The 24,644-nt window shown below is 44.5% G+C and overlaps 1 protein-coding gene and 1 long non-coding RNA gene across 12 annotated transcripts in view; one reads left to right on the top strand and one right to left on the bottom strand.

The window, feature by feature from the left end:
- Positions 1 to 24,644, top strand: part of FAM193A (family with sequence similarity 193 member A) — a 165,602-nt gene that overhangs the window by 105,271 nt on the left and 35,687 nt on the right. For all 11 annotated transcript variants that reach the window (XR_009258691.1, XR_009258694.1, XR_009258693.1 and 8 more), the window contains exons 6-13: positions 600 to 724; positions 4,670 to 4,817; positions 11,964 to 12,041; positions 13,616 to 13,728; positions 13,862 to 14,104; positions 16,507 to 16,660; positions 16,777 to 16,956; positions 21,922 to 22,173. Coding sequence is in view for 6 of the 11 variants with exons in the window: in XM_058719610.1 (XP_058575593.1) it covers positions 600 to 724; positions 4,670 to 4,817; positions 11,964 to 12,041; positions 13,616 to 13,728; positions 13,862 to 14,104; positions 16,507 to 16,660; positions 16,777 to 16,956; positions 21,922 to 22,173 (1,293 nt within the window). In the remaining 5 variants the exon portion in view is untranslated. The remainder of the gene's footprint in view (positions 1 to 599; positions 725 to 4,669; positions 4,818 to 11,963; positions 12,042 to 13,615; positions 13,729 to 13,861; positions 14,105 to 16,506; positions 16,661 to 16,776; positions 16,957 to 21,921; positions 22,174 to 24,644) is intronic.
- LOC131506045 (uncharacterized) lies at positions 4,816 to 11,819 on the bottom strand. Its single transcript, XR_009258703.1, has 3 exons — positions 11,574 to 11,819; positions 8,057 to 8,096; positions 4,816 to 5,194 (listed from the first exon to the last, which is right to left on the bottom strand). It is a non-coding gene; the product is annotated as an uncharacterized LOC131506045 (long non-coding RNA).

Below are 24,644 nucleotides of genomic sequence, written 5' to 3'. Positions count from 1 at the left end.
ACCTTGCGTTGAGGGCAAACGGATGTCACCGTCCGTGATGGCCAGGACACTCCTGAATGTTTAAAAGATGTCTCAAGTAACTGATGAGTTTGGCTGCGTTTGTTAGGGAAAGGAAAGACCTGACTTTTCACGGCATATCACTGGTGGGGCAATTATTTGGGATATTGCCAATATCAGAATGGGAGATTTCTCAAGACAGGCAAGAAAAGGATTCTCCTGTCATATCAGAGGGTTTGTGTGCATTTAAATTGTGTGAAGAGTAGGACTTGCAGTGCGTTTTGGAAGCACAGTTGTACGGAATGACCATCAAATATACGCATGTGTTTCTCTCTCCCTCTGTTGTTTCTTCAGCTGTGTGTGTCTTACCCCCTTTCTCTGTGTGAAGGGTTTAGAAGGGAGGAGAGATGGGGGTCCCGTGTGCGTGTGGCCAGATACCCGCATCAGGTTGTGCTCTGGGTGCGCAGGGAGCAGCGACCCCTCGTCCACAGGATGTTCGGGCCTGTGTAGAGGATGGCGGGGGCGGATTCTTCTGGGAAGTTTTTAGTCTTCATCAGCACAGTACATCTTCGTTTGTTTATTTATTTATTTATTTTAACTAGGAAAACGAACACTTGAAAAAGTTCCAGGTGACGTGGGAGCTGCATAATAAACATCTGTTTGAAAACCTGGTCTTTTCGGAGCCACTTCTCCAGAGCAACTTGCCGGCACTGGTGTCACAGATCAGGTATCTGGTCTTAATCTGCATGTGTCTCTGTGAGGTGACAGCATGGGCCTTTTCCCTGTGGTGTAGCATGTGTACATCTGAACACCACTGCAGTGTGCAGGTTCTTGCCCAAAAAGTCGCAGGGTTTAGGGAAAAATACAGTTTGGACAGAAACTCAAAACCCTGAGAGCAATACAATTAAACTTTAGAATAACAAACTCCGCAACAATGCCTCTAAGATTTAGCACCGCAAAGTGATGGATCACTAAATTCTACACTGTAACCAATTTTACCGTATATGTTAACTAACTAGAATTTGAATAAAAACTTGGGGCAAAAAAAGATTTAATACCACAAATTCCTTGTAAATAAGGACAAGGACATAGGATTTTACTTTGACAAGACTCAGGCTTGGCCCGGTGGCTGTGACGTAGTCTGTACTGCGGCACTCAGGTGTGCAGGGGGAATGGGGAGAGGGTGTGGGAGGGGAGAGGAGGGCTCCAGCATGGACCCGACAATGCCAAGGGGCTCCTGGGCGCTGAGGGCAGGGATTTGGGTCTCTCAGATGCTCCCTCCGTGCCTTTGTTCAGGGCTTGGGTTCTTCTTACTGGTGTAGAGTATCCGTGGGGCTTCCTCATGTGTGCCAGGATGGGTGTGCCAAGTGCAGTATGCAGGGCATTTGCCCTGGTTGATGCGGCTGGGGGTGTGTGTGTGTGTTCCCACGTGGCTGTGCTCAGTTGGGAGGAGCCTCTTTGGGTCTGCATTCCCTGTGTGCTGCCTAGCCAGGTGCATGCTTCCTGGGTTCTGCAGCGTGGTGATTTTGTTCTATGGACTTAACCACATGTGACCAGACTCCTACACTCTAGACGCTTAATAACAGCATGGACCACGGTCACCTTTATTTAAATGTCCATGCTGAAATTTATTTGGACCAGATTGACAAAGAAGGGAATTTTTTTTTTAATGTTTGTTTATATTTGAGAGAGACAGAGACAGAGAGAGACAGTGTGTGAGCGGGGAAGGGGCAGAGAGAGATGGAGACAGAATCTAAAGCAGGTTCCAGGCTCTGAGTTGTCAGCACAGCTTGGACCCACGATTCACGAGATCATGACCTGAGCCAAAGTCGGAGGCTTAACCGACTAAGCCTCCCAAGAGCCCCAAAGGGAAATTATTTTTTAAGTAAATAAATTATCGTAGTTGACTTACATAGCACTTTTTTCTTCTCTTGAAACCCATGTATCAACCTAGTTTTCATTTCCCATATTCCTAAATTCTATCTGAGGGATCATAACTGTTCTCACTTAACAGTCACCTCTAGAGAAAGAAGAACTCTAAAAGCAGTTGGATAAAGGTAATGGAGGCAGAGAGATCAGAACAAAGTGTTGTGTGGGTGTGGCCTATGCTCTGCTTGGCTCCTGACCCCTGCCGACATCCCCTTCCCTTTCCCCACAGCCTCTTCTCCGCCCACCCTTTCCCTCTGTGTCCACTCTGCAAGCATCTGGCACATTCCGTGGTGGGGACATGGATCCCTGAGTGTCCTAACTTTGACCCCCCCCCCCACACAGAAGAAAGAGGGGAAAATATTCAAAATTGTGAGTTTGAAATGCAAAACATGGTTTTGTCCCTAGTCACGACATTGAGATCCACCAAAAGCACTTTTTATGAAAAGACATGAGTTTTGGGAAGGGGGAGGGTTCTTACAGCAAGATTCCAGGGCCTTGTACTTTCTTGTTCTGGTGAGCCAGTCAGTTTGATGGGCTTATCATCAAACTGGGGCTGAGTGAGCAGTACCTGAAACGTGTTCCGAAACTGTGCCTTAGTTCCAGATTTCTTACTCACTCATTGCACATGATGGTAAGACTCCAGAGACTGGCAGTGTTTTAGTCTTGAACGTTAATTCTGGGGTCAGGCTGAAGTATTGCTCATGCGAGCAGGGTGGGAGCCAGGGAAATAGAGATGGGGACCGAGCTGGGGAGGAGGCAAGAGAGCATTCCCCAGGAGGACTGGTGATGCCCAAAGCTCTTCTGTGCTCCCTGGCAGACTCCCTTTTCAGACCCAAGAATAATTCAGGTTTGAGCTTCACTTTATTATAAAGTAAAACATAGAGAAAATTACACAAAGCAAATGTATAGCTAAATGAATTGTTGGCAGGTGAGCATCTCATGGCCACCCGTGAGCACAGCCCCCAGGAAGTCAGTACCTCTGTGTGGCCCGTCCAGACACAGGGTCCTCTCCCTGAGCTGCTGCTGAACTGGCTGCCGTGGTAGTCCTGCTCTTTCTTTTTTTTCTTCTCATATTACTCAGGTGTGTGTTGCCATCGTCTTGCCTAGTTTTTTGTTTGATGTATCTTTTGTATTTTGGTTTTTTTCAAACACGAATTATTTAAGCGAGGCTGACCTCATGTAAAGGAACCAACTAAGTTCAAGAAAGTTATTTCTCTCCTTTTTTTTTTTTTTTTGAACAGCTTTGCTGAGATACAATTTACATGCCATACAATTCACTCATTTAAAGTACACAGTTCAATGGCTGTTGGTATATTACATCGTCAGCTATTAAAAATTGTGGTAAAGTATGTACAACATAAGACTTGCCATTTTAGCCACATTTAAGTGGACAATTCATTTGGATTAATTACATTCACAGTATTGGGCAACCATCACCAGTATCTATTTCCAGAACTTTTTCATCACCCCGGAGACTCCATCATGGTTAACTAACAATTCCCCACCCCTTCTTTTCCCCATGTCTTTGGTAATTCTTTAACCTCCCGGTCCCCACCCCACCCATCCTGTCCCTTGTAATTTATCTGTTGAAGAACCTGAGCCCTTGACCCTTCAGAGATGCCCAGAGTGTGGACCCTGCAGCCTGCGTGCTCACAGGGCACCGCACAGGCTTTCTGTCTGTGCTGCCGGAGAGCTGGTGCTGGATCCAGAAGCTTCATCAGACCTGTTTCCTTCCCTGTGGCAAGACCAGGAGCCTCACTGTCTGCTTATTTGTTGTTATGGGTATTAGCAGCGATCGCCCAACTGGATTTTATTTTAAATATATAATATTAATTGTTCGGGAAATGTTTAATTAGGTTTGTGAATAAACTTACCAAAAGTGACTTCATTTCGTTCTCCTTATCACTTATTTTTTCACATGCATGGTATTTGTAATCGAGGTTACCGTGAGTATCTTTCCATGGTGTTATTATGCATTTACAAAGTGAATATTTAGATAGTGACCCGTGTGTTCAGCCACTGATGCCATGTGCCGTGAGGACATTCTTCGTTTTCTCTCTGGATTCCAGTCCAGCTCTGCTTGAATGTAAGCCCTGTGCCTACACATTGTGCTCCGATTACCCCACCAAAGATGTCCCGGGACCCCTGACTGCTTTGCTCTCCATTGGCTCAAAATGGAACCTGTATCATGGTATAGGAGGAGAGCAGTTCTCACTTCTGTAGAAGGGGGAAGAAAAATGTGTGCCGGGCAGATACCGGTCTCCCTTAACATCCCCGTTTTCCAAGTGGTACAAGAGAGGCAGGATGACATTACATAGAAGATGGGCTTTGCGTGAAGCATGGGAATCTGTCTGTGATGAGCAAGGCTGTGGAAGCAGGAATGGGAGAGAAAGCGGCTGCTCTGGGACTGATGAACAGCCAGCCAGAGGGCTGTGTTCTCAGGCCCCGGGCCCACCCAGTCACTGTGCAGAGCCCAGAACAGCCTCAGAATCTTGGTCTTTTAGAAGAGTGTTGTTTGGTGGTTTGTTTTTTTTTGTTTTTTTGTTTTTTTGTTTTTTTTGAGCTCTTCTTTGAGCTTCTCCTTGATTCCAGATTCTGTTCTGGGTGCCTCACAGCAGCCTGGTGCAGTGCTTAGCGGTGTCCCACTTGGCACATCGGGAGAGGAGGTGACGGAAGCAAAACTCCCGTCTCTGGCCTGGAGCCTTTGGACCCCTTTCCTTTGCTGAGATGCCTCTCTCCCTAGGCTGGGGACCACAACACACGACACGTGCAACGAGGACACATACAGCACCCTGCTGCAACGGTACCAGCGCTCCGAGGAGGAGTTGCGCAGGGTGGCTGAGGAGTGGCTGGAGTGCCAGCAGAGGATCGACGCCTATGTCGATGAGCAGGTGAGTGTGTGCTGCCAGGAGATGTTGTGGGCCAGGCACGTGTGCCAGGGTGACCAGGGACGGGGAGGTGCAGGTGCGGTGACAGGGAATGGGGAGGTAGGTGCAGGTTGGGGGATTCTGGCCACTGACTTTCCAGAGGGAGCAGAGATACTGCGGTGCCACAGTGGTCTTCATTCAGTTGTGCCTGAGGGTGGCAGCAGCTGTTAATCAGGTCACTGTTGGCCTGGCTACACCCACCGTCACCTGCATGGGCTGCCACCTGGCTCAGTGTCCCCTCAAGAGTCTGTGAGGCCCTTGGGAGCTCCTGAGCCTTGTAATTTCAGGAACCACTTCCTGAAAGCTCTGCCATTCAGAGCCCATTCTCGGTCTCTCACCATCTAGAAAAAGAGCGCAGACAGAACATAGTTGATTGTACTTGGCAGGTGCTGACAGGGACGGAGGAGGACCAAGAAGGCAGGGCCCTCCTCTTGGAGATGGGGCCTGAGGGCAGGTGCAACTGGTTAGCAGGAGCCTCTTAGGACAGAGTGTGGGACTTCCAGAGGGCACCCCAGCCTGCCTGCCCGCCTTTCTAAAACTGCAGGAGGGTGGATAGAGGAGGAGGAATTCAAAACCGCCCTTTCCAAGATAACAGGGTATAAGGAGTGATAAGGGAGCACTGACAGAGCTCTGTTTTACTTTTGAGACTCTGGGATTTGGATCTGCCCTACTGCAGACCCCGTGGATGCTTTCTCTTTTCATGTTATAGGTAGGATGAATATAAATGCAGTTCTGGTTTTAGAAATTCTTCCTTCATTTCTCCAGTTAAACTGTGACTAAACACATAAATGCCTCAGGACAACTCTTAGAAAAAAGGAAAGACTGAGACTTTGCAGAAATGGAGAAAACCTTTGGGAATAGGAATTTTCTTAATGGATCTGTCCCTGAAATTAAATGTCTATTTAGGAATGTAATGTATAGTATTATCACTGCTATTCTGATGAAAATGGAGTATATGTAAAAACAGCAATATGGTTATTTTCTCTAGGAAGGAGAGTACAGTCTTACTTTAAAAAGTAAACCTGAAATTAAATTTATTTCTTTAAAAGTCATGTTCTAGGGCACCTGGGTGACTCAGTTGGTTAAGTATTGCAGTTCATAAGTTCGAGTCCCGTGTCAGGTTCTATGTTGACAGCACAGAGCGTGCTTGGGATTCTCTCTTCCTCTCTCTCTGCCCCTCCCCTGCTCTCACTTGCGCTGTCTCTCTCTCTCTCTCTCTGTCTCTCTCTCTCTCTCTCTCTCAAAAATAAATAAACATTAAAAAAATAAATAAATAAAAGTACATGTTCTTACAGCTCTAAATGCTTACAGTAAAAAGTGGGAAAGATCTCAAATCAGCAACCTAACTTGGCAACTTAAGGATCTAGGGAAAAAAGACAAACTAAACCCAAAGCTGGCAGAAGGAGAGAAACAATAAAGATTACAGCAGATAAAATACAGAGTAGAAGAAACAGTGAAACCAGACGTTTGTTCTTTAAGATCATCAAAGTTGTCAAATCTTTAGCTATATAGACTAGGAAAAAAAGAGAGAAGACTCAATTACTAAAATCAGAAACGAAGTGGGAACATTATTACTGATTCTACAGAAATAAGAATGGTAAAAGAGTACTGTGAACAGTATCAGAACAGAACACCAACAAATCAGATCCCTTTAGATGAAACGGACAAATTCCTGGAAACACAGAACCTGCTGAGACTAAGTCACAGGGACACAGGAAGTCTGAATAGAGCTACAGCTGGTATGGAGACTGAATCACTAATCAAAAATCTCCCAGCAGAGCAAAGCCCAGGACCTGTCGGCTTCGCAGGTGAATTCTGTCAAATATTTAAAGAAGAATTAACATCAGTCCTTCCAAAAAATTGAAGAGGAGAGAAGCTCGCCAACTCATCCTGTGAGGCTAGCATTACCCTGATACTAAAGCCCCACAGACACCGTAAAAACAACAAAACTACAGGCCAGCATCCCTTAAGAACATTGGAGCAAAATTCTCAACAAAACAGAAGCAAACAGAATTCATAAATATATTGAAAGAACTTTACACCATGACCAAGTGGAATTTATTCTTGGAATGGAAGGAGGGTCAATATGTGAAAATTAATCAGTGTAATAGACTACATCAACAGAGTGGAGGGGGTAAAAAAAAAAAAAAAAATGATAGTCTCAGTTGATGCACAAAAATCATTTGACAGTATTTAACCCTCTTTCATGATAAAACACTCAACAAACTAGGAGCAGAAGGGAACTACCTCCACATAAGAAAGCCATGTGTGAAAATCCACGGGAACCATCATACTCAGTGGTGAAAGACTGAAAGCATTTCCTCTAAGATGAGGAATAAGGCAAGGTTGCTTGGTTTCTCTGCTTCTATTCAACATGATACTAGAAGTTCCGGTCAGAGCAATTAGGCAAGAAAAATAAAAGGCATCCAAATTGGGATGGGAGAAGGTAAATTATCTCTGTGGATGATATGATCTTATGTGTAGAAAATCCTAAAGACTGTAAAAAAAAAAAAATACTAGAACTAATAAATGAATTCAGCAAAGCATCAAGAACAAAGTCAGTGCACAAAAAGTTATATTTCTGTACGTTAACAACAAATAATCTGCAAAGGAAATTATAAAAAATCCCATTTACAACACTATCAAAATGAGTAAAATACTTATAAATTAATTCACTCAAGAAGGTGGAAGGTTTATACAGTGAAAACCGTTAAACTTTCTGAAAGAAATTAAAGACATAAAGGGAAGTACATGCCATGTTCATTGGAAGACTTAATAATGTTAAAATGTCTGTATTAGCTAAAGTGGTCTACACACTCCATGCTATCCCTGTCAAAATCGTAAAGTTGTTTTTGTAGAAATAGAAAAATACATCTTGTGGCACCTAGGTGGCTTAGTCAGTTGAGTGTCTGTCTTTCAGCTCAGGTCATGATCTTGCGGTTCATGAGTTTGAGCCCCACATTGGGCTCGCAGCTGTCAGTACAGAGCCTGGTTGGGATTCTCTGTCCCCCCCTCTCTCTGCATCCCTCCCTCACAAAAATAAACATTAAGAAAAAGGAAAAACCCATCTTAAAATTCATATGCAATCTCAGGAGACCCAGAGTATCCAGAACAATCTTGAAAAAGAACAACAAAACTGGAGGACTCACACTTTGTGATTTCAAAACTTACCCATACGCAGAAGAATGACATTGGAACCTTACCTCACACCATATGCAAAAATTAACTCGGTAGATCAAGGACCTAAATGGAAGACCAAAAATATGAATGAAAATAGGACTCCAAGTGAAATACAGCAGACACAAAAGAATAAATATAGTAGAACTCCACTTATATGAGGTCTCTACCATAGTCAGATTCTTAGAGACAGAAAGTGTTAATTCATGGGGACCAGAGCCGGGGAAGTGGGGGGGGGGGAGGGGAGAACGGGGAGTTATTACTAATGGGGACAGAGTGTCATTTGAGGAGGATGAGAAAGTTCTGGGAATGGATGGTAGGGATGTTTGTACGATGATGTGAATGTACTTAATACCACTGAACTGTACACTTAAAAATGGTTAAGATGGCAAATTTTATGTTATGTGTATTTTACCACAATAAGAAAAAGGAAAAAAAGGTATTTTCCCTTTTTTTCCCCACAAAGAAAAGACATCCTCTTTACTAAAGCAACCAAAAATTTATTTTCACTGACCTATCAAGAAACCATGATGCCATTAATACAAATTAGGGAAACTGAGTAATTTTAGCATCTGGAAGGTACCAGTCTTTCTAGAACCCTTGGAATGGACATCAGTCACTTCTAATCGAGTAGTAGTTTAGGAATTATGTAGTAATTTCAAGGTTTCAAAACATCTGTAAAATAATTGAGTATTCACAAGTAAGCATGGACATGGGAGACGGCTGACAGCTTTATTTTTTATTTATTTATTTATTTTTTAAACGTTTTTTATTTATTTTTGGGACAGAGAGAGACAGAGCATGAACGGGGGAGGGGCAGAGAGAGAGGGAGACACAGAATCAGAAACAGGCTCCAGGCTCCGAGCCATCAGCCCAGAGCCTGACGCGGGGCTCGAACTCACGGACCGCGAGATCGTGACCTGGCTGAAGTCGGACGCTTAACCGACTGCGCCACCCAGGCGCCCCGACGGCTGACAGCTTTAAATCACTTGTTTTTGCTTGCTTTTTAAAACTTATCCTTTATTTGTTATTTGACACATACATAAGCCTGCAGGTACCCAAATGTTCGGAAAAGTTAATCACAGAGGATGTGAGGAGAGGGTCAAAAGAGTAGTTCTATTGAGTGTGTGCCGAGTTCTGTACTAAAATACAGAAATTACTACCTTTCCTAATGTGTAGCTCCTTTAAAATCGTCTTTAAATGTGCCATAGTGATAGCTACTTGTGAGAAAAAGATTTTTCCTAAAAACAGCAGACGTATGTCACGTAAAGGGAGGACTGGCACCGATATTGAATCTTCCCATTCAAGAAGATGGTATATATTCTCTTTTTAGGTTTTTTTTTTTTGTTTGTTTGTTTGTTTGTTTGTTTTTGTATTCTGTGTTATGATTTTACCGTTTCCTACCAAGTTTATACCTGGGGGCTTCGGGTGTTGGGGCCGCACTGTCACGCTGTTGGCACTCCACCCAATGCCCTTACTCTCCAGGAGTTTCTGAGTTGGCTGCCTCGAATTTTCTAGGAGACCGTGACCCCTACAATAATGTTTTGTCTTACCCTCTCTGGCACTTGAACTGGTTTGTTTGGCTTCGGTTAAAGCCTTCGGCACAGCACGAATGCCTACTGCTGTCGGCTACTGCTGTTGGCACTGTGCTCTGCTCTGGCTTCCCGTTAGGTCACGTGCTTGCCTCGCTTACTGATGATAGTTCTTGGCAAATTAAGGAAGGCTCCCTTTTCTAGCTTATTAAAGTTACGATTTTTGTAAAAAGCAGAAATAGATACTGAATTTGATTGTATGGTTTTTTCTTTTATGTATTTTTCTATATGAAGTGAGAGATTAGGTTTCCTAATTTTGAGACATGTTTGCATCCCTGGAATTAACGTCTTACTAGATTATGGTGTATTCTCTGTTAACCCATAGCTAGATTTAAGTAGCTGATACTAGGATTTTGGTGTCTGTATTCTGAGGTATCATTGACTCTTTGTCTTTGAGGCCTTCTCTGTTTTGCATAAAGGTTATGCTAGTCTCGTAGAATGAATTGAGAAACTTTCCATGATGTTTTTAGCAGCATCCAGTTAAAAAAATTTTTTTTTCCATAAAGGATTTGAGGGAATGCACCCTAAAACCTGGGGCATGATTTGTTTTGCAGGGAGGAGGAGCGAGGATTCTAGACCTCATGCTGCCTTTTCAGTTTACATTTTACTTTGTTGTCTGTTCTGGGGGTTTTGCTTCATGAGTCAGCTCCACAAATTGATGTTCGCCTAGGAAGTTGTCTGCATCGTTTAGACAAGGGATTACAAGCTTGTGCTCAGAGGGGAGGCTGTGGGAGAGCTGCTGCCCACGCCCCCCCCCGCCCCCCCCGGCCTGCCTCCCTGGCACACTTGGCATGGAGAGCACCATCTGCACCAAAGGAAACACCACACCCTCGGCCAGGAGGGCGGCAAAGGGCAGGTGCCTCAGAGCTGCGAAGACGTCCAGAGAAGTCTGGCCCTTAGGTGGAATCTCAAGAGCTTTCTAATGTTGACTCAGCTTTTTAAAAAGCACTGTGCAGGCACAGCGGAACAGCCTGTGAGCCACCTGCTCACAGCTTTTCTTTGGATGTGAATGTCTACCTTCTGCCCCCCCTGCCTGTGTCTGCCCTTTCTCAGGCCCACTTCTCCTGTGGGGCCTTTTCTTCCCTTGGTCGGCCTGGGAGGGAATTTGGAGAACAGTGTTCCCGTGTTTATTGATCACATTTGCTTCTTCATTTTCCTGATAATTTGTGCTTTTACCTTTAATTTCTTCCTGCCTTATGGGTTTGTTTCTCATTTTTATTTTGTTCCTTTGGCTTGTTAGGTTGAACACATACTTTTCAGTCTTTTGTTCTGTTTCGTTCTCTCAGAAATGCATCTAAACCGGTACATTTTCTTCTACATGTTGGGCACATCTTACATAATCAGATTTGTGGGGCTTTCATTGTCAGTTATTTCTGTGGACTGTACTTTCAACTTTGATTTCTTTTCTTATGGTTTAAATGATTAAAAATGTTTCTTCCAAAAGCATGAATTTATTTTTTGAAATTACTTTTGTTTTGTTTTGGAGGGTTTATTGGTAGTATTTTCTTGTCTGTGGGATTAAATATGTCCCCCCCGCCTCCTTTTCTTTCTTCGGATAATTTGGAAGATACAAATCCCACATCTATGTTTTTAGAGGTTATTCTTAAGTTTTTAACAATTAGAAGAATACATTTAGATAAACATCAAGACTTCATTGTTTCATAGCCTCCCCCCGCCCACTAAAACTGTACCTTTGAGCCCATTCTTTATTCCCTGTCCCCCTCAGTTGGGCTTCTTTTCTAATTGTGGTAAAATACACGTAACATAAAATCTACAGTTTTAACCACTGTGAAGTGTCCAGTTCAGTGGCAGTAAGTACATCCCCATGGTTGTGAGCGTCCCCAGCCTCTGCCTGTAGAACGTCTCCACCTTCCCTGAAGGACACCCTGTCCCACTGCACAACAGCCCTCCCTTCCCCCCACCCCTCCCAGCCCCTGGTGCCCCCGTCTACCTTCTGTTCTATGGACTTGACTCCTCCAGGGGCCTCGTGTGAGTGCAGTTGTACCAAATTCGCCCCTTTGTGACACCGGTGTCCTGTCCGCGGGCTCGTCACGGGCAGGCTGGGTCATCTCCATTCCTGGATCTCTGGTTCAGGCAGGGCACATAAGAGGCTTTCGGTAAAGGATGAATGTTCACTACTGCGGTGACAGATTCAGCTCTGACATCTTAATTTCTTTTTTTAACGTGAGTTCCTCCATGTTTCCCACGTAAGAAGAGCACGTGAAAGAGGTGGAGCCTCTGTAGGTGGTTTGTCACTTGCACCAGATCTGAGATCTCCCCTCGCAGACGCCTGGGTGACTCTTGCTGGTACTGAGGTTTTTTGTTTGCATCTCCTTACTAGATGACCATGAAAACCAAACCGCGCATGCTGACAGAGGACTGGGAGCTTTTCAAACAAAGGCGATTCATTGAGGAGCAGGTAAGGCTGTGGGGAGGCTGCACGCCAGAGCAGGAATGCAGCTCGGGAAACCCCACCATTTCAAGGCCACACCGCCCTGCCTGCTCCTGAGACAGTGTTGTGAATCCTAGATAAACTAATTTTCCTTATCTGTTTCTGCATCCTCTGTATTCCTCAAGGAAAAACCCGTTTATCAAGTGACCCCCTCTAGCCCTGTGCTCTCTAGGCAGGTGGTGGGGTCACAGAGTGGGACTGGGCCCACCCCCCTCAGGCTGTTTCCCAGCCTCCCACACACCTGGGCCATACGTTCAGTGTGGCTGCTGACAGTGCTGCTCGCTCCCTGCCTCCCTGCTTCCCCACAGGCTCTTCCCTGCCCCTCTGCACCCACTGAGGCTTGCGGGGGGGGCGGGGGGGGGGGCGGGCGGTGACTTGTCATGATGGCCTCAGGGCACTCGACTTTGGAAGCTTGCGCCCCTTGATTTTCGTCCACATGCTGGCGTCTGCTGCTTTTCTCCAGCCAGCTTTTCTCCCTTGGCCCTCTCCAGACATTGGTGCCCCCTGTCCTCACCCCTGTGGTCTCCTCTGGGCCCCACAGGTAGAGGGCACCATGCTCAGCGTGCTCTCCTGCCCCTGGCCCCCCCTACCCTTCCTGTATGGATTCTGTCCTATCAAATGGCCCTTCCAGCCTCACCCCTTCCGTTGCCAGAGCTGGTCCACAGGCTTCTCTGAAATCCAGATGCTTGCCTAGTTGATTGGAAGTTTGGGTGCCACTTTCCACGTAACTCCTGGCTCCACCCCCTTCAGTTGCTGGTCCTTGTCCCTGCAGTGGGCATCCTCCCCAACTGGCCTTGCTCCCACCTGCCAGCTGCCATCACGTGTCACAAGTGCCACTCGTGCTACAGCTCTGTGTGTGCAGGCCTGTGTGCCTCCAGGCTACACTGTTGGGCACGGTGCTCTCCTCCCAGTCTGCCAAGACCCCTTTCCTGCTCAGCCTAGTGTCAGTAGGCCTTCTAGAGGTGTTTCATTGGATGCTTAGTTCAGTGCTCTGCCTCTGACCCAGAGGCTTTTTTTTTTTTTTTTTTTTTTTTTTTTTTTGGCCTCTGATGAAGGTACTAGCGAACCGCCTCCCCTGTGAATCACCCCCCGCCCCACACACACTGGCCCTGCTGAGCTGCTTTTCTGTTTCCATTTCCGTGGCCTCCTGCACAGATCTGGGCTGGAGCACCTCCCACCTCATGGTTTCCTCTTTCAGGGTCTGAGCTCCTTGGGGGCCACGGTTTAGTTCTGAGCTCCTGGTCCCTAGTGAGTCCCGAGCACACAGCCATTTGGGGTCAAGGCTGGTGTCTGCTGGTGAGGCACCAGCGGGGGGTGTTCCTGCTCCCTGACCTTTGTGCAGCTCTAGCCAAGGGCTGCTGCACATTTCAGGTCTGCCCCTTTCCCCCCACCCCTTCGTGGCCCTTTCCTATTCTGGGAAGCTGTGGCCGCTGGCTTCTAGATGGGCGTGGTACATATTACCATGATTACTGAAAACTCAGACCACCTGATTGGGGAATATGTCTTGCAGAGTTAACCTCTCATTTGATGATTCCCTCCAGCTAACCAACAAGAAAGCAGTTGCTGGTGAGAACAACTTCACGGACGCCATGAGGCACATGTTGTCCTCCCGGCTGAGCATGCCCGACTGCCCCAACTGCAACTACAGGAGAAGGTGAGCCTGTGCTGTCGTGTGGGCACAGAGGGCCTGTGGGACCCACGGCCTCAGCAGAGGCGCTGACCCTGACAGAGTGTGGTCTGACCTTCTCTCCTGGCTCTCTGGGTAACTGTCCTTCATTCCCACTCAGATGTGCTTGTGATGACTGCAGCCTCTCACACATCCTCACTTGTGGTGTCATGGACCCCCCCGTCACTGGCGACATCCACAGTCACCAGCTGCCCCTCCAAGTGGATTCTGCTCCCGACTATCTCTCTGAGATGCGCCCACCTAGCGTGTCCTCAGCAAGCTCAGGGTCAGGTTCCAGCTCTCCCATTACAATTCAGCAACATCCCAGACTCATCCTCACAGACAATGGCTCTGCACCAACTTTGTAAGTTGTGACTTTGTAATAAGATTTCAGAAATTTACGTAACCCAATAATGAGAAGTATGGACAGTATTGTCTGCAGAAGTATGGATATCATTATAGTGCTTTTCCAGAAAAAGGATCCTTCATTTTTTAAGCAACTTTTAAAATATGAAATCAGTAAACCCAAACTTTGACACTATTTCATTACCTGAAAAAAAAATATGGTAAATTAATAAATGCCAGTAAAGAAAAACCATGTTGGTATGCAGGGAAGTGTCTCTTCAGTTCTGGCTTCACGTTTCCTCATTTTATTTGAGGGTGATCAGCCCGAAGCTCATTCCGCCTCATTGTCCGTTCAGCATTCGTGCTTATTCCATGTCTTGCTAAAAACCCAGATGATCACTTTAGCAAGCGATTGAAAGGTTCTGTTTTCCGTGTTCCCACATTATCTAGAAGTACATTTTGTATGAGCGAGGTGGCTGTGCCACTATCGCCAATTCACACTGTAGGTGAGTGGTCCCACGTTTGTTCGGAGTTGTGACCCTGTCATGTGTTGAGGCTTTCCACCCTGACTTCTGGACGGGTTGCACATGGATGCGTGTTTTTATTTTATTTAGGTACACTTAGGTTTGTATTTCGCTTATCGTAGAGCGTAGGGGTGTCAGGAGCCCTGTGCAGGTGACGGCCATCAGCCCCGGTACCCAGTAGTAGAGATTGTTGCCCCAACTGCGGGCTGTTCAGCGCTTCTCAGATTTCTCACTGCCTCCATGTGGATTTCTCACGATGACCCCGAGGCTTTCCTTTGGAGTCTTCCAGTCCTCAATATGCATCTGGTCTCAAACACAAAATAATGCTAAAGGGATTGGTCTGAATGCCATGACTCTGTTGAGCTCAAACTGCTTTCTAGTCCTGGACACCCTGTGCTCTCTGGGAGTCTGTGAAGGAGGGTCGAGAGTTTCCCAGCCAGCTGTTTACCAGCCTCTAAAAAACGTATCGGCAGGAAACACATACAGCCTAATAAAAATGTGTGTCAGAAGAGCCCATCCCTGCTCACATGTCACAGCTGCCAGCGTCAGGTGTGAGCTCCTGTGCCTTGTCGCGTGGTGGAGGAAGTGGGCTGTGGGCACCTTTCTCCTCAGGCTGGGATGGTCCGTGGCCTCTCCGGGCCTCTGGTCCTTCAGCAGCCTGGGGCTAATGTCTGCCAAATACGATTTACCGTGACCTGAAGCCCTCCAGCGTTGCCTTTGGTACGTGTTGTCTCTTTCTTGGTGTCATCGCGAAGGCGCTTAAATAGAGTCATGCAGTTTTAGTCTCTGTTCAGCAGTGCCCTCCAGTTTTGGTGGGCTCTAGGGCCAGTGCAGCCCGCCTTCATTACGTCGAGCAGACGATTTAATCACTTCATCTCTGAACCTCGGTTTCCTCATCTGTGGGTCATGGTGGTTATAACATCTCAGGAGCGGCTGAGTGTCGACCAAGGCAAAATGTCCCGTCACCTCAGGCACCACAGGCCCTCAGGAAGCCTGCACAGCCCGCACCCGGTGGGTGCTGTGTGCTTCCCTTGGTGAGTGTGCTGTAGTATGTTGACTCTCTTTCTAAAAATGGGAAAGACATTTGAGTTGAGCAATTCTGGACGCTCTTCTGAAGCTAAAAGGTCGCTAGTTCTTAGGACTTTTCCTTCTGGAGGTTGTTGTATGCTGAGGCAGAAGATGGACTCAGAGGCATGCTCACATAGACTATGGGGTGACCACGTGTGGTCACATCACACCTTGAACAATTTGCACTGCAGTGGGAGCTCCGTGCCCACTCTTTCCACACACCAGAAAAGCGTATGTTTGAAGTGGCCTTCGTTGGCTACAGTCTTGAAATTTGCTTATAATTTTTAGTAAGTATTTCATTTGCCCATTGTGTAGATGTCTTGCTAAAGCTGATATTTACTTAAGATCATGACTGACTTGTCCAGAGCTGGCCTTATAGTGAAAAACTTTCAGTATTTTGTCAGCTAAGTGCCTTAAAGTTTTGTTCACCTGGCTACGTCTGAAATTTTGGCAGTCCTTTGTAGTCCTTTAATTTTAGTAAAAAATTGTGTCTGCTTGGAAATGGCAGAGAGCAGCTGTAGACCAAGGCACTTCAAGTTGAGTGGGAATGCAGTGATTAATCTGATCACATTTTTATGCTTTTTCCAACATTTTTCTACTTTTGGAGTTTTGTTTTCCATTCTTCTAAATAGTACCAATGGTAATTGTTCAGGCATTTTTCTCCTTGTGTTCAGGTGACTGAGAGATAGTAGGAAGTGTGTGGCGCTCAGTGTAACACTCTTGTGAACAAGAATAGTGTCCGTGAAGGAGACGTCTGTGCCTTGTGGGTGGTTCACTCACTGTCCCTCCGGGTAAATGGCCTCGTGGTGACCATCTCTGCCTGTCTCAGTTGTAGTGATGACGAAGACGTTGCACCATTGTCAGCTAAGTTTGCTGATATTTATCCATTGAGTAACTACGACGATACTGAGGTGGTGGCCAACATGAATGGAATCCACAGCGAATTGAATGGTGGCGGGGAAAACATGGCTCTGAAAGATGAGGTATGGGTACAGCTTCTTCCTGGTGACAATAAGTGGCATAAAATGGTGATCTGGCATCTTATTTTTTTATATTCTTGCGTTTTGAAAAGCATAAATGATAAAGGTGGTTTTTCAAGTCCCCTCAGGTAAGCAGTACCAGTAGTAGCTCTTCAGAGGCTGACGACGAAGAGGCAGACGGCGAAAGCAGTGGGGAGCCGCCAGGAGCCCCAAAGCAAGACGTAGCTCTAGGCAACGGGAGCCCCAGGAAAGAGGAAAGTAAAGTGGACAGTCCACCCCCATCTTACCCAACTCAGCAGGTACGATTTTATCTTTCTGAACTTTGTGTTTTGCCAAGGGTATCTTTCTCTGTGTGTATATCCTAGACATGAGAATTATTGAATGCAAAATTGTGTTGTTTTGAATAACTTCTGAAGATGAGCACTGGAGAGGATCAGAGCATGCTTTTAAAAATAAACAAACATGACTCCTGAGCCCCATTTTGATCTTGTTCCTCTTGCTTGAGTCTAATCGACGGTCTTGATTTTGTAGCTCTCCAGAGTAGCTCCAGATATTTGGGTGTCATAGAGGGTTTTTTCTGTAAAGAAGCAAGGGGAGAGTTTGTGTTTTTGTTTTTTAAATGTTTATTGTTGAGAGAGAGCGCACGCGTGCACACGCGTGCACGTGAGTGGGGGAGGGGCAGGGAGGCAGCAGATCCCAAGCGGGCTCAGTGTTAACAGCAGAGAGCCTGACATGGGGCTCGAACTCACGAACCCATGGCCCGTGAGATCATGACCTGTGCCAAAGTTGGATGCTTAACTGACTGAACCACCCACTGAGACTTTTTTTAATAAGTAAAATAGTGGAATGTTAAAATTTCAGAAATGGTTGATTTTGTAAGGGAGGTTTTCTTTCTGGTGGATATCTGGTTTCTTAACTGAAGGTAATACCTCATGAGACAACTGTCTTTTCTTAGAGACTCAGTTTTATAAGTAGGTTATCACGTAGTTTTTAAGTGAAAGGAAGACCAGGTAAAAGTCAAGATGCTTAGTTAATTAACTTAATAGGCAGTGTAGATCCATGGTTCAGGCAAGGACGGTGACATGGTGAAAAGGTGTTACATTGAGAAGTCCTGCCCCCTTGTCCTTCACCATCTGCCCTGGCCAGCACCTACCCACCCCCAGTTTTAGTCCCAGTAGATAACCAGTCTTACTCGTTGTCGTGTGTCTTCCCAGTGTTTGTTTATGCAAATACTAATGTTTCTTCTTCCCCTTTCAAATGCAAAGGCTTATGTGCACAGGCAGTTCCCTGACCAACTCGCCCTGTACAGAGTGCACTTTGTTCTCTTCTGCTGCCCTCTGTGTTCCAGCAGGTGGATGTACCATGGTTTTGTTTTTCTTTTTAGTCCCCTGCTGCTGGGCACCTGTGTTTGCTTCCCTCTTTTTCCCCTATATACTGTTCAGGGAGCGTCCTTACGCATCTTTCATACATAAGTAGGTCTGTCCCCAGGATTGGTCACCAGCAGTGGCTTTTCTGGGTCAGAGTGTGATGGCTGCCCTGCCCCCCCGAAGAGGCTGCTATCATACAGTTTTGGGGTGCTGCCAGTTTGATAAGAATTGGTAATCCCTTCAAGTTTCAGTCTCCATTTTATTGTTTATGGGTAAAGCTGAGCATTCTTTTATATAGATCGATGGGCCATTTGTTTCCTTTTCCAGCTTATTGAGTTATAGGAATTAGAAGAGTTCTTTATGTGTTGTCCCTCCTTTATAATTACGTGATCTGAAAACATTTTCTCTTGGTCTGTGGCATGTCTGTTAGTTTTTAATGGTATTTTTTGAAAATCAAAAGTTTTTAATTTTGCTGAATTCTAATTCATCAACTCTTTCTTTTATGAATCATACTTTTGATGTCCCATCCAAGAAAACTTTGCCTAATACAAAACTCTGTTTTCCTCTAGACCATTTGTAATTTTAGCTCTTACTCCGGTCTGGTTCATTTGACCCAGTTTTTACTTATGGTGTGAGAGTAGGGTTTAAATTCATCTTTTTGCGCATGTGGATATCCAGATTGTCCCAGCACCATTTGTTGAAAAGACCGTCTCTTTTCCTGTTGAATTGCAGTGGCCATTTGCTGAAAATCATTTGACTATAAATACAAGTGTTTATTGTCTGCACTCTGTATTCTGTGTTTATTTGACCTCTGGGTCCTTTCCCATAGTGTATTTGACCTATGCTTTATAGTAAGTTTGGAAATAAGGTAGGATCTGCTCTCCAGCTTGGTGAGGCCTTATTGAAAACTGTTTAGGCTGTTCAGAATCCTTTATGTTTCCATGTAAGTTTTAGAATCAGCTTGTTCTACAAAAAAGTTTGCCTGGATTTTGATAGAGATTGAGTTGAATTCTTGAATATTTGGTAGAATTCACCTGGGCAGAATCCTCTGGGCCTAGTCTTTTATCTGTGGGATAATACAGATCAATTTGGGGAAAATATAGTCCTAACAAAATTGGAATCTGTCAGTCTGTGAATGCACTATACCTTTCCATTTGTTTAAATCATTGTTAATTTCTTTCAGCAGTTAAAATTTCTAGTAAGTAGGTCTTGAACTTCCTAAATTTATTCTTAAGTATTAGATGGTTTTGATTCTGCAGTAAATGGTATTTTCTAATTTCAGTTTTCAATTGATTGTTGGCAATATGTAGAAATACAGTTGATTTTTATATATTGATCTTATATTCTGTGCTTAAACTCATTCTTTTGTTGTTTTTCCTTTTTTTTTTTTTTGGTAGATCCCTTTGGATTTTCTACATGCAAGATTATGTTGTTTGTGAATAAAGACAGTTTTACTTTTTCCTCAATCTGGATGCTTTTAATGTCTTACTCTCGCCTTCCTGAGCTAGCTAGCACCTCCAGTCCAGCTCTGCGGGGAAGCGTTGCAAGCGTATGTCTTTGCCTTGGTCCCAGGCCTGGAGGGAAGTACTCAGTCTGTTACTAGTGTGATGCTACCTGCACAGTGTCTAGGGATGACCTTACCAAGTGGAGGACATGAATCCTGTCAACTCCTAGTTTCCTGAGAGTTTTATCATGGACATGTATCTGGTTTTCCAGATGCCTTTTCTGCATCTATTGAGATGTTCCTGTGGTTTTCATCCTTCATTCTGTTACTGTGGTGTATTGCATCAAGTGATTTTTGGATATTAAACCAACCTTGTATTCCTAGGATAAATCCCACTTGGTGTGGTATATAATTTTTTTGTTTGTTGCTGGATTGGTTTCCTAATCTTTTACATCCATGTTAATGAAAGATACTATTTTATGGTCATCTCTCCTTGTGACATCTTTGTCTGACTTTGATAATATTAGCCTTAAGGAATTAGTTGGGAAGTGTTTATTCTGCCTACAGTTTCTGAAGCAATTTGTCTAAAATTCAGATTTCTTAAATATGTGATAGAATTTACCAGTGAAATCCCCTGGGCCTGGACTTTTTTTTTTCTGGGAAGACTTACAATTACTCATTCGGGTTTTGTTTATTAACAGGTTTACTCAGATTTTCTATTTCCTCTTGAGTTAATTTAAAAAATTTGTGTCTTTTTAGGAATTCATCCATTTCACCTAATTTGATGGCATAAGGTTGTTTCTGGTATTCACTTATAAATTCTTTTAATTCTACAGGGTCTGGAGTGATGTTAATCCCTGGTTTTGGTAATTTTGTTTTCTTACAAATTTTGTTTGCTAGAGGTCTATCAATTTTTGTAAATAACCAATTTTAGGTTTTAATTTTCTCTGTTTTTGTCTTAATTTCATTTATTTGTATTCTGATCTTCATTACTTCTGCTGCAGTCTTTGGGTTCGGTTTGTTTTTCCCTTTCTAACTTGTGAAGTCTAAGCTTAGATTACTGATTTTAGAACTTGAAAACTTATTGAGACCTGTTTTATGGCTTAACATGTGGTCTCTCCTAGATGGTGCCCCATGTACACTTGAAAATAATTTGTGTTCCGCTCTTGTGGAGTGTCCTACAAATGAAAGTTTGGTCAAACTGATACCATTATTCAAGTCTTTTGTATCCTTACTGGTTTTCTGTCTTGTTCTAAAAATTGCTGATAGATGTACCGAAGTCTTCAAGTATAACTGCGGGATCGTCTGTTCCCTTCTCAAATCTGCCAGATTTTGATTCATGCATTTGGGACAGTGTTGTTGAAGGTGTATACATGTATTATTGTTACATCTTCCTGGTATATTGACTCTTTTGTCATTATGAGATGATTCTCCACTAGCATTTCTTCTCTTAAAGACCATTTCATGTGACATGAAGAGTCATTCCAGCTGTCTTAGAATTACTGTGTGTGCACATTATGTATTTTTTCATGTCTTAGAATGTAGGATTTGTCTTTGAATCTTTTAGTTGGGTCTTGTATTTGCATCTTGTCCATCGATCCTGCCTTTGGTCTGGAGTGCTTTGTTTATGGTTCATGTCATGATTGGTGCTGTGAACAGCTGCCATTTGCTGTCTGTTTCTCTAGGTCTCATATGTTTTGTTCCTCTGTTCCTCTTTTGTATCAGACAAAAATTTTAGTATTCCATTTTAATTCTGCTGTTGATTCTTTGTTTTTGTTTTTTGGGTTTTTTTTTAGTTTATTTTTAAGGGCTGTTGGCAACGGGAAGTGCCCCAGGCAAGAGGGCTAGGCTCCCACTGCTCTTACCTGACATTCTAGTAGATTGGCATGAATAAATGCTTCTCAATTTGCTTTTTCCCTTTGGTTGACTTTCAGATCCTCAGATGGTTGCTTTGACAATTGTGTTCAGTTTTACCTTGTTTCGAGGGAGAGAAGCCACCGACTGCCTCTCTTCCCTCAGCTGAGTCCTGTCTCTGGTACCTTCACAGAATCTCCATGTAACCACGCCTTAGCAGTGCGAGCCCCGTGGAGCCCAGTACCAGTGCTCTGTCGTCCCCGGCCCCAGCCCCCATCTGTACTCTGCCACCCTTGCCAGTCCCCTTGTCCCTTCGCGGACAGGCACGGGAGCACACCGGTGCGGGTGCCACCTCAGCAGACGCCCGGCTGGGGAGTGAGGTGTGCCTCTCTTCTCTCCTCAGGTTTCCTGCATCCTGGGCTCATGGGGTCCCCTCTGTACTTTACAAGGAGGGCCCTGGGTGACTTGAGGTATCAGATGAGCCCTGCCAGCTTTGTTTTGGCTGTGTAGCTGCTCAGCAGAATGTGACTTTTTAATTTGTCCCTTCTTTGTTTCGCTAAATAACTGGGTACTTTTTTTTTTTTTTTCTTTCCTTCCAGGCTGAACAAACTCCAAACACTTGTGAATGTCATGTTTGTAAACAAGAAGCCTCTGGACTGACAGCATCAGCAATGACAGCTGGCGCCCTTCCTCCTGGCCATCAGTTCATGAGCCCAGAGAAGCCCACACACCCTGCTCTGCATCTTTACCCCCACATCCACGGACACGTGCCTTTGCACGCAGTCCCACACCTGCCCCGCCCTCTCATCCACCCCACCTTGTATACAGCGCCCCCCTTCACACACAGTAAGGTAAGTCAAGGCAGAGAGGGCCTGAAGCTCCCCTGTCACTAAGGTCTTTGCAAGAAGTGCATAGTTTAACAAACAAAAGTCATAAATTGTCAACTTGTATAGGACCATGTCTACTCCTGATGGGAGGTCTGCAGATGTCTCCTTTTATCGTAATCTCTTAAGCTCTCAGAATTTTGAATGTTCACGGTTGTAGGAACAATCACAAAAGTCGTGATGTATTCCTTCAGAATTAACTAGAATGTAAAGAGTTTCCCAGGTGATGTTGGCATAACGAGTTATCCTTGGGTGCCTGCACAGATAGCTCTTCTCACCAAGACATAGTTCGGTTCTTTACTTATGGCGCCCCGGGCCCTGGCTCTTTTTCCTAACATTGTATGGGTAAAATACTGAGTATGCATGAGTCTTCTGACCCTAGCGGGGCTCTCCAGTATCTGAAATGATTATGCTCTCTATATGCAAAAAATTAAGGACTGTCGAAATACACACACTTAAGGAGGAATCCTGAGCGCACTACAGGAAGAAGTCCCAGCGTCAGGTGGTTGTTGAGGGGTGGCTGGCGGGCACACGGGAAAGGGCATCCCAGAAACTGGCTGTGCTGCAAGCTTGTTCAGAGAAAGAGTGGGCATCTAGAAGAAGTTCGATTTTCATGTATTTCTTCTCAGAGAACACCACGCTTCTATTTGAGTAGCTTAGGCTTTGCAGAGAAATTCTTAGGTTGGTTTCATGCTTTGTACCTTAGATAGCTTTTCCTCCTTAGCTATTTTGAACTTAGCTTTATTGACTCTTCTAAATTCTGATTTTTGGTTTCCTTTTCTATCAGTTATTCTGGTTCAAGATTAGTTTTAATCAAAAATAAAATTTTCCCCAAACTACAGACTTATGATTTAAAACCGTGATTCTTAACTGGGAGAAGGGAGGAGAACGCAGGATGGAAGGGGCTTTTTCAAACCGCACACACATTTTCTCCCTGCAAGGGTGTCTGCCGTGACGTGGGGTGTGTGTAGCCCACCAGTGGGCTTTGTTTTCTGGGGAGGGGCACGGGTAGGAGAGTGACAACCACTGATTCAGAGTAAAGTAGAATCAGTTTGTTACGTTTTGTTGTGATAAGTAATTGGTAACTACCCAGGTTTATGCTTAAATTTTGTTCGATTGGATATCCCTCAGTTTGACATTGAGTGATGGCTTTATTAGTAAAATGATTTGAAATAGCATTTTCAGGTGTATATTCAAAGCCAGCCAGTTTTCACAGTCGCCTGGCCTACATAGCCTCTTTCTCTCTGGTTGAATATATGAGGTGGGGAAGCTATCCACTCTGTTTTTCCCTGGATAGAACTGCTGTCTAGTCCCTAGGAACCACCCCTAGAAATAGAGTGCAGTGAAGCTGATTATTCCCCAGAGGCTGCTGGGACACTCCAGTTAAAAACGGATATTTTTCCCCCTAACTTTTGGCCTTTTCTCAGAGCATTATAAGTAGTCCCTGAAATGGTAAAAGAGAAGAAAAATATTTTGGGGGAGCATCATCTGTATATAAAATCTATTTATCTAATACCTTTTCAGTTTTAATCTAGTAGATTGCCTTCTGGTAGATAGACGTGATGAAGGATTCATAGGTAGAAGGGCAAATACAGAGGACGAGCTGTTAAGCTTCATTTCAGTCACTGTGCTATGAATGTCAAGACTGTTCAGTGATGCATGTAAAATACATTAACTGGATGCCATTTTTATTTAGAAAAATGAGATGCATTTGGCAAAATACTTCAATTGTAGCTGATAAAAAGACGTTTGTTTCTCTAACAAGCTAGCGTTGTCACTTACAAGGTCTTCCAAAATTAGTTTGTATTACTTGAGTTAGTTTGACTTCAGCGAATACTGTGAATACACGTGTAGCTAATGCATAACGTGTTCACAACCCCATAGGAGTTGGTAGAAGCCCCTTCTAGAGAATTCACACCCTTGTTCAGTTACATCAGAGCAAGCGTGTTCAGAGGATGTCCCCGTGTCATTGGGAGACAGAGGTGGGCACTGAACGTGGAGGAGGGCGGCTGTGCTCATGGAGCTCTTCTGCTTCCCTGTTTGTGTTCGTGGGGCCTTTAGGGATCTTTACTCTGGTAAAGTGGCATCCGTCACCATTAAGCCTTCGTGTCATTATAGTTGTAATTCTTTTAATTCATACTGTGGCCATTGTGGGTAAATATTTAGTACCTAAAACGCTTGGGATGAGTAGTGTAGAAAGTTTATTTGTTTGAACTTAGGAAAACTTGATGATTGTTTCTGGTTTTCAAATGTCTTTGTACCAGTGATACATGTATCTTATATGCTGAGATCGAAGTCATTTCAAAGTTAAATGTAGTTGCAGGAGGAAAAGGCAGTAATGAAATTCTAGACAAAAATTAAAACTATATGACAGGGAGTTTCATTTGCAAATATTTGCGGATTTTGCAGCCTTCTTTTTGTTACTGATTTCTGCTTTA

This window comes from Neofelis nebulosa, chromosome 3, assembly GCF_028018385.1.
Source record: "Neofelis nebulosa isolate mNeoNeb1 chromosome 3, mNeoNeb1.pri, whole genome shotgun sequence".
NCBI classification, from domain to species: domain Eukaryota; kingdom Metazoa; phylum Chordata; class Mammalia; order Carnivora; family Felidae; genus Neofelis; species Neofelis nebulosa.
The sequence above is the reverse complement of the archived record's forward strand: the minus strand, read 5'-3'. Positions and strand labels throughout refer to the sequence as shown.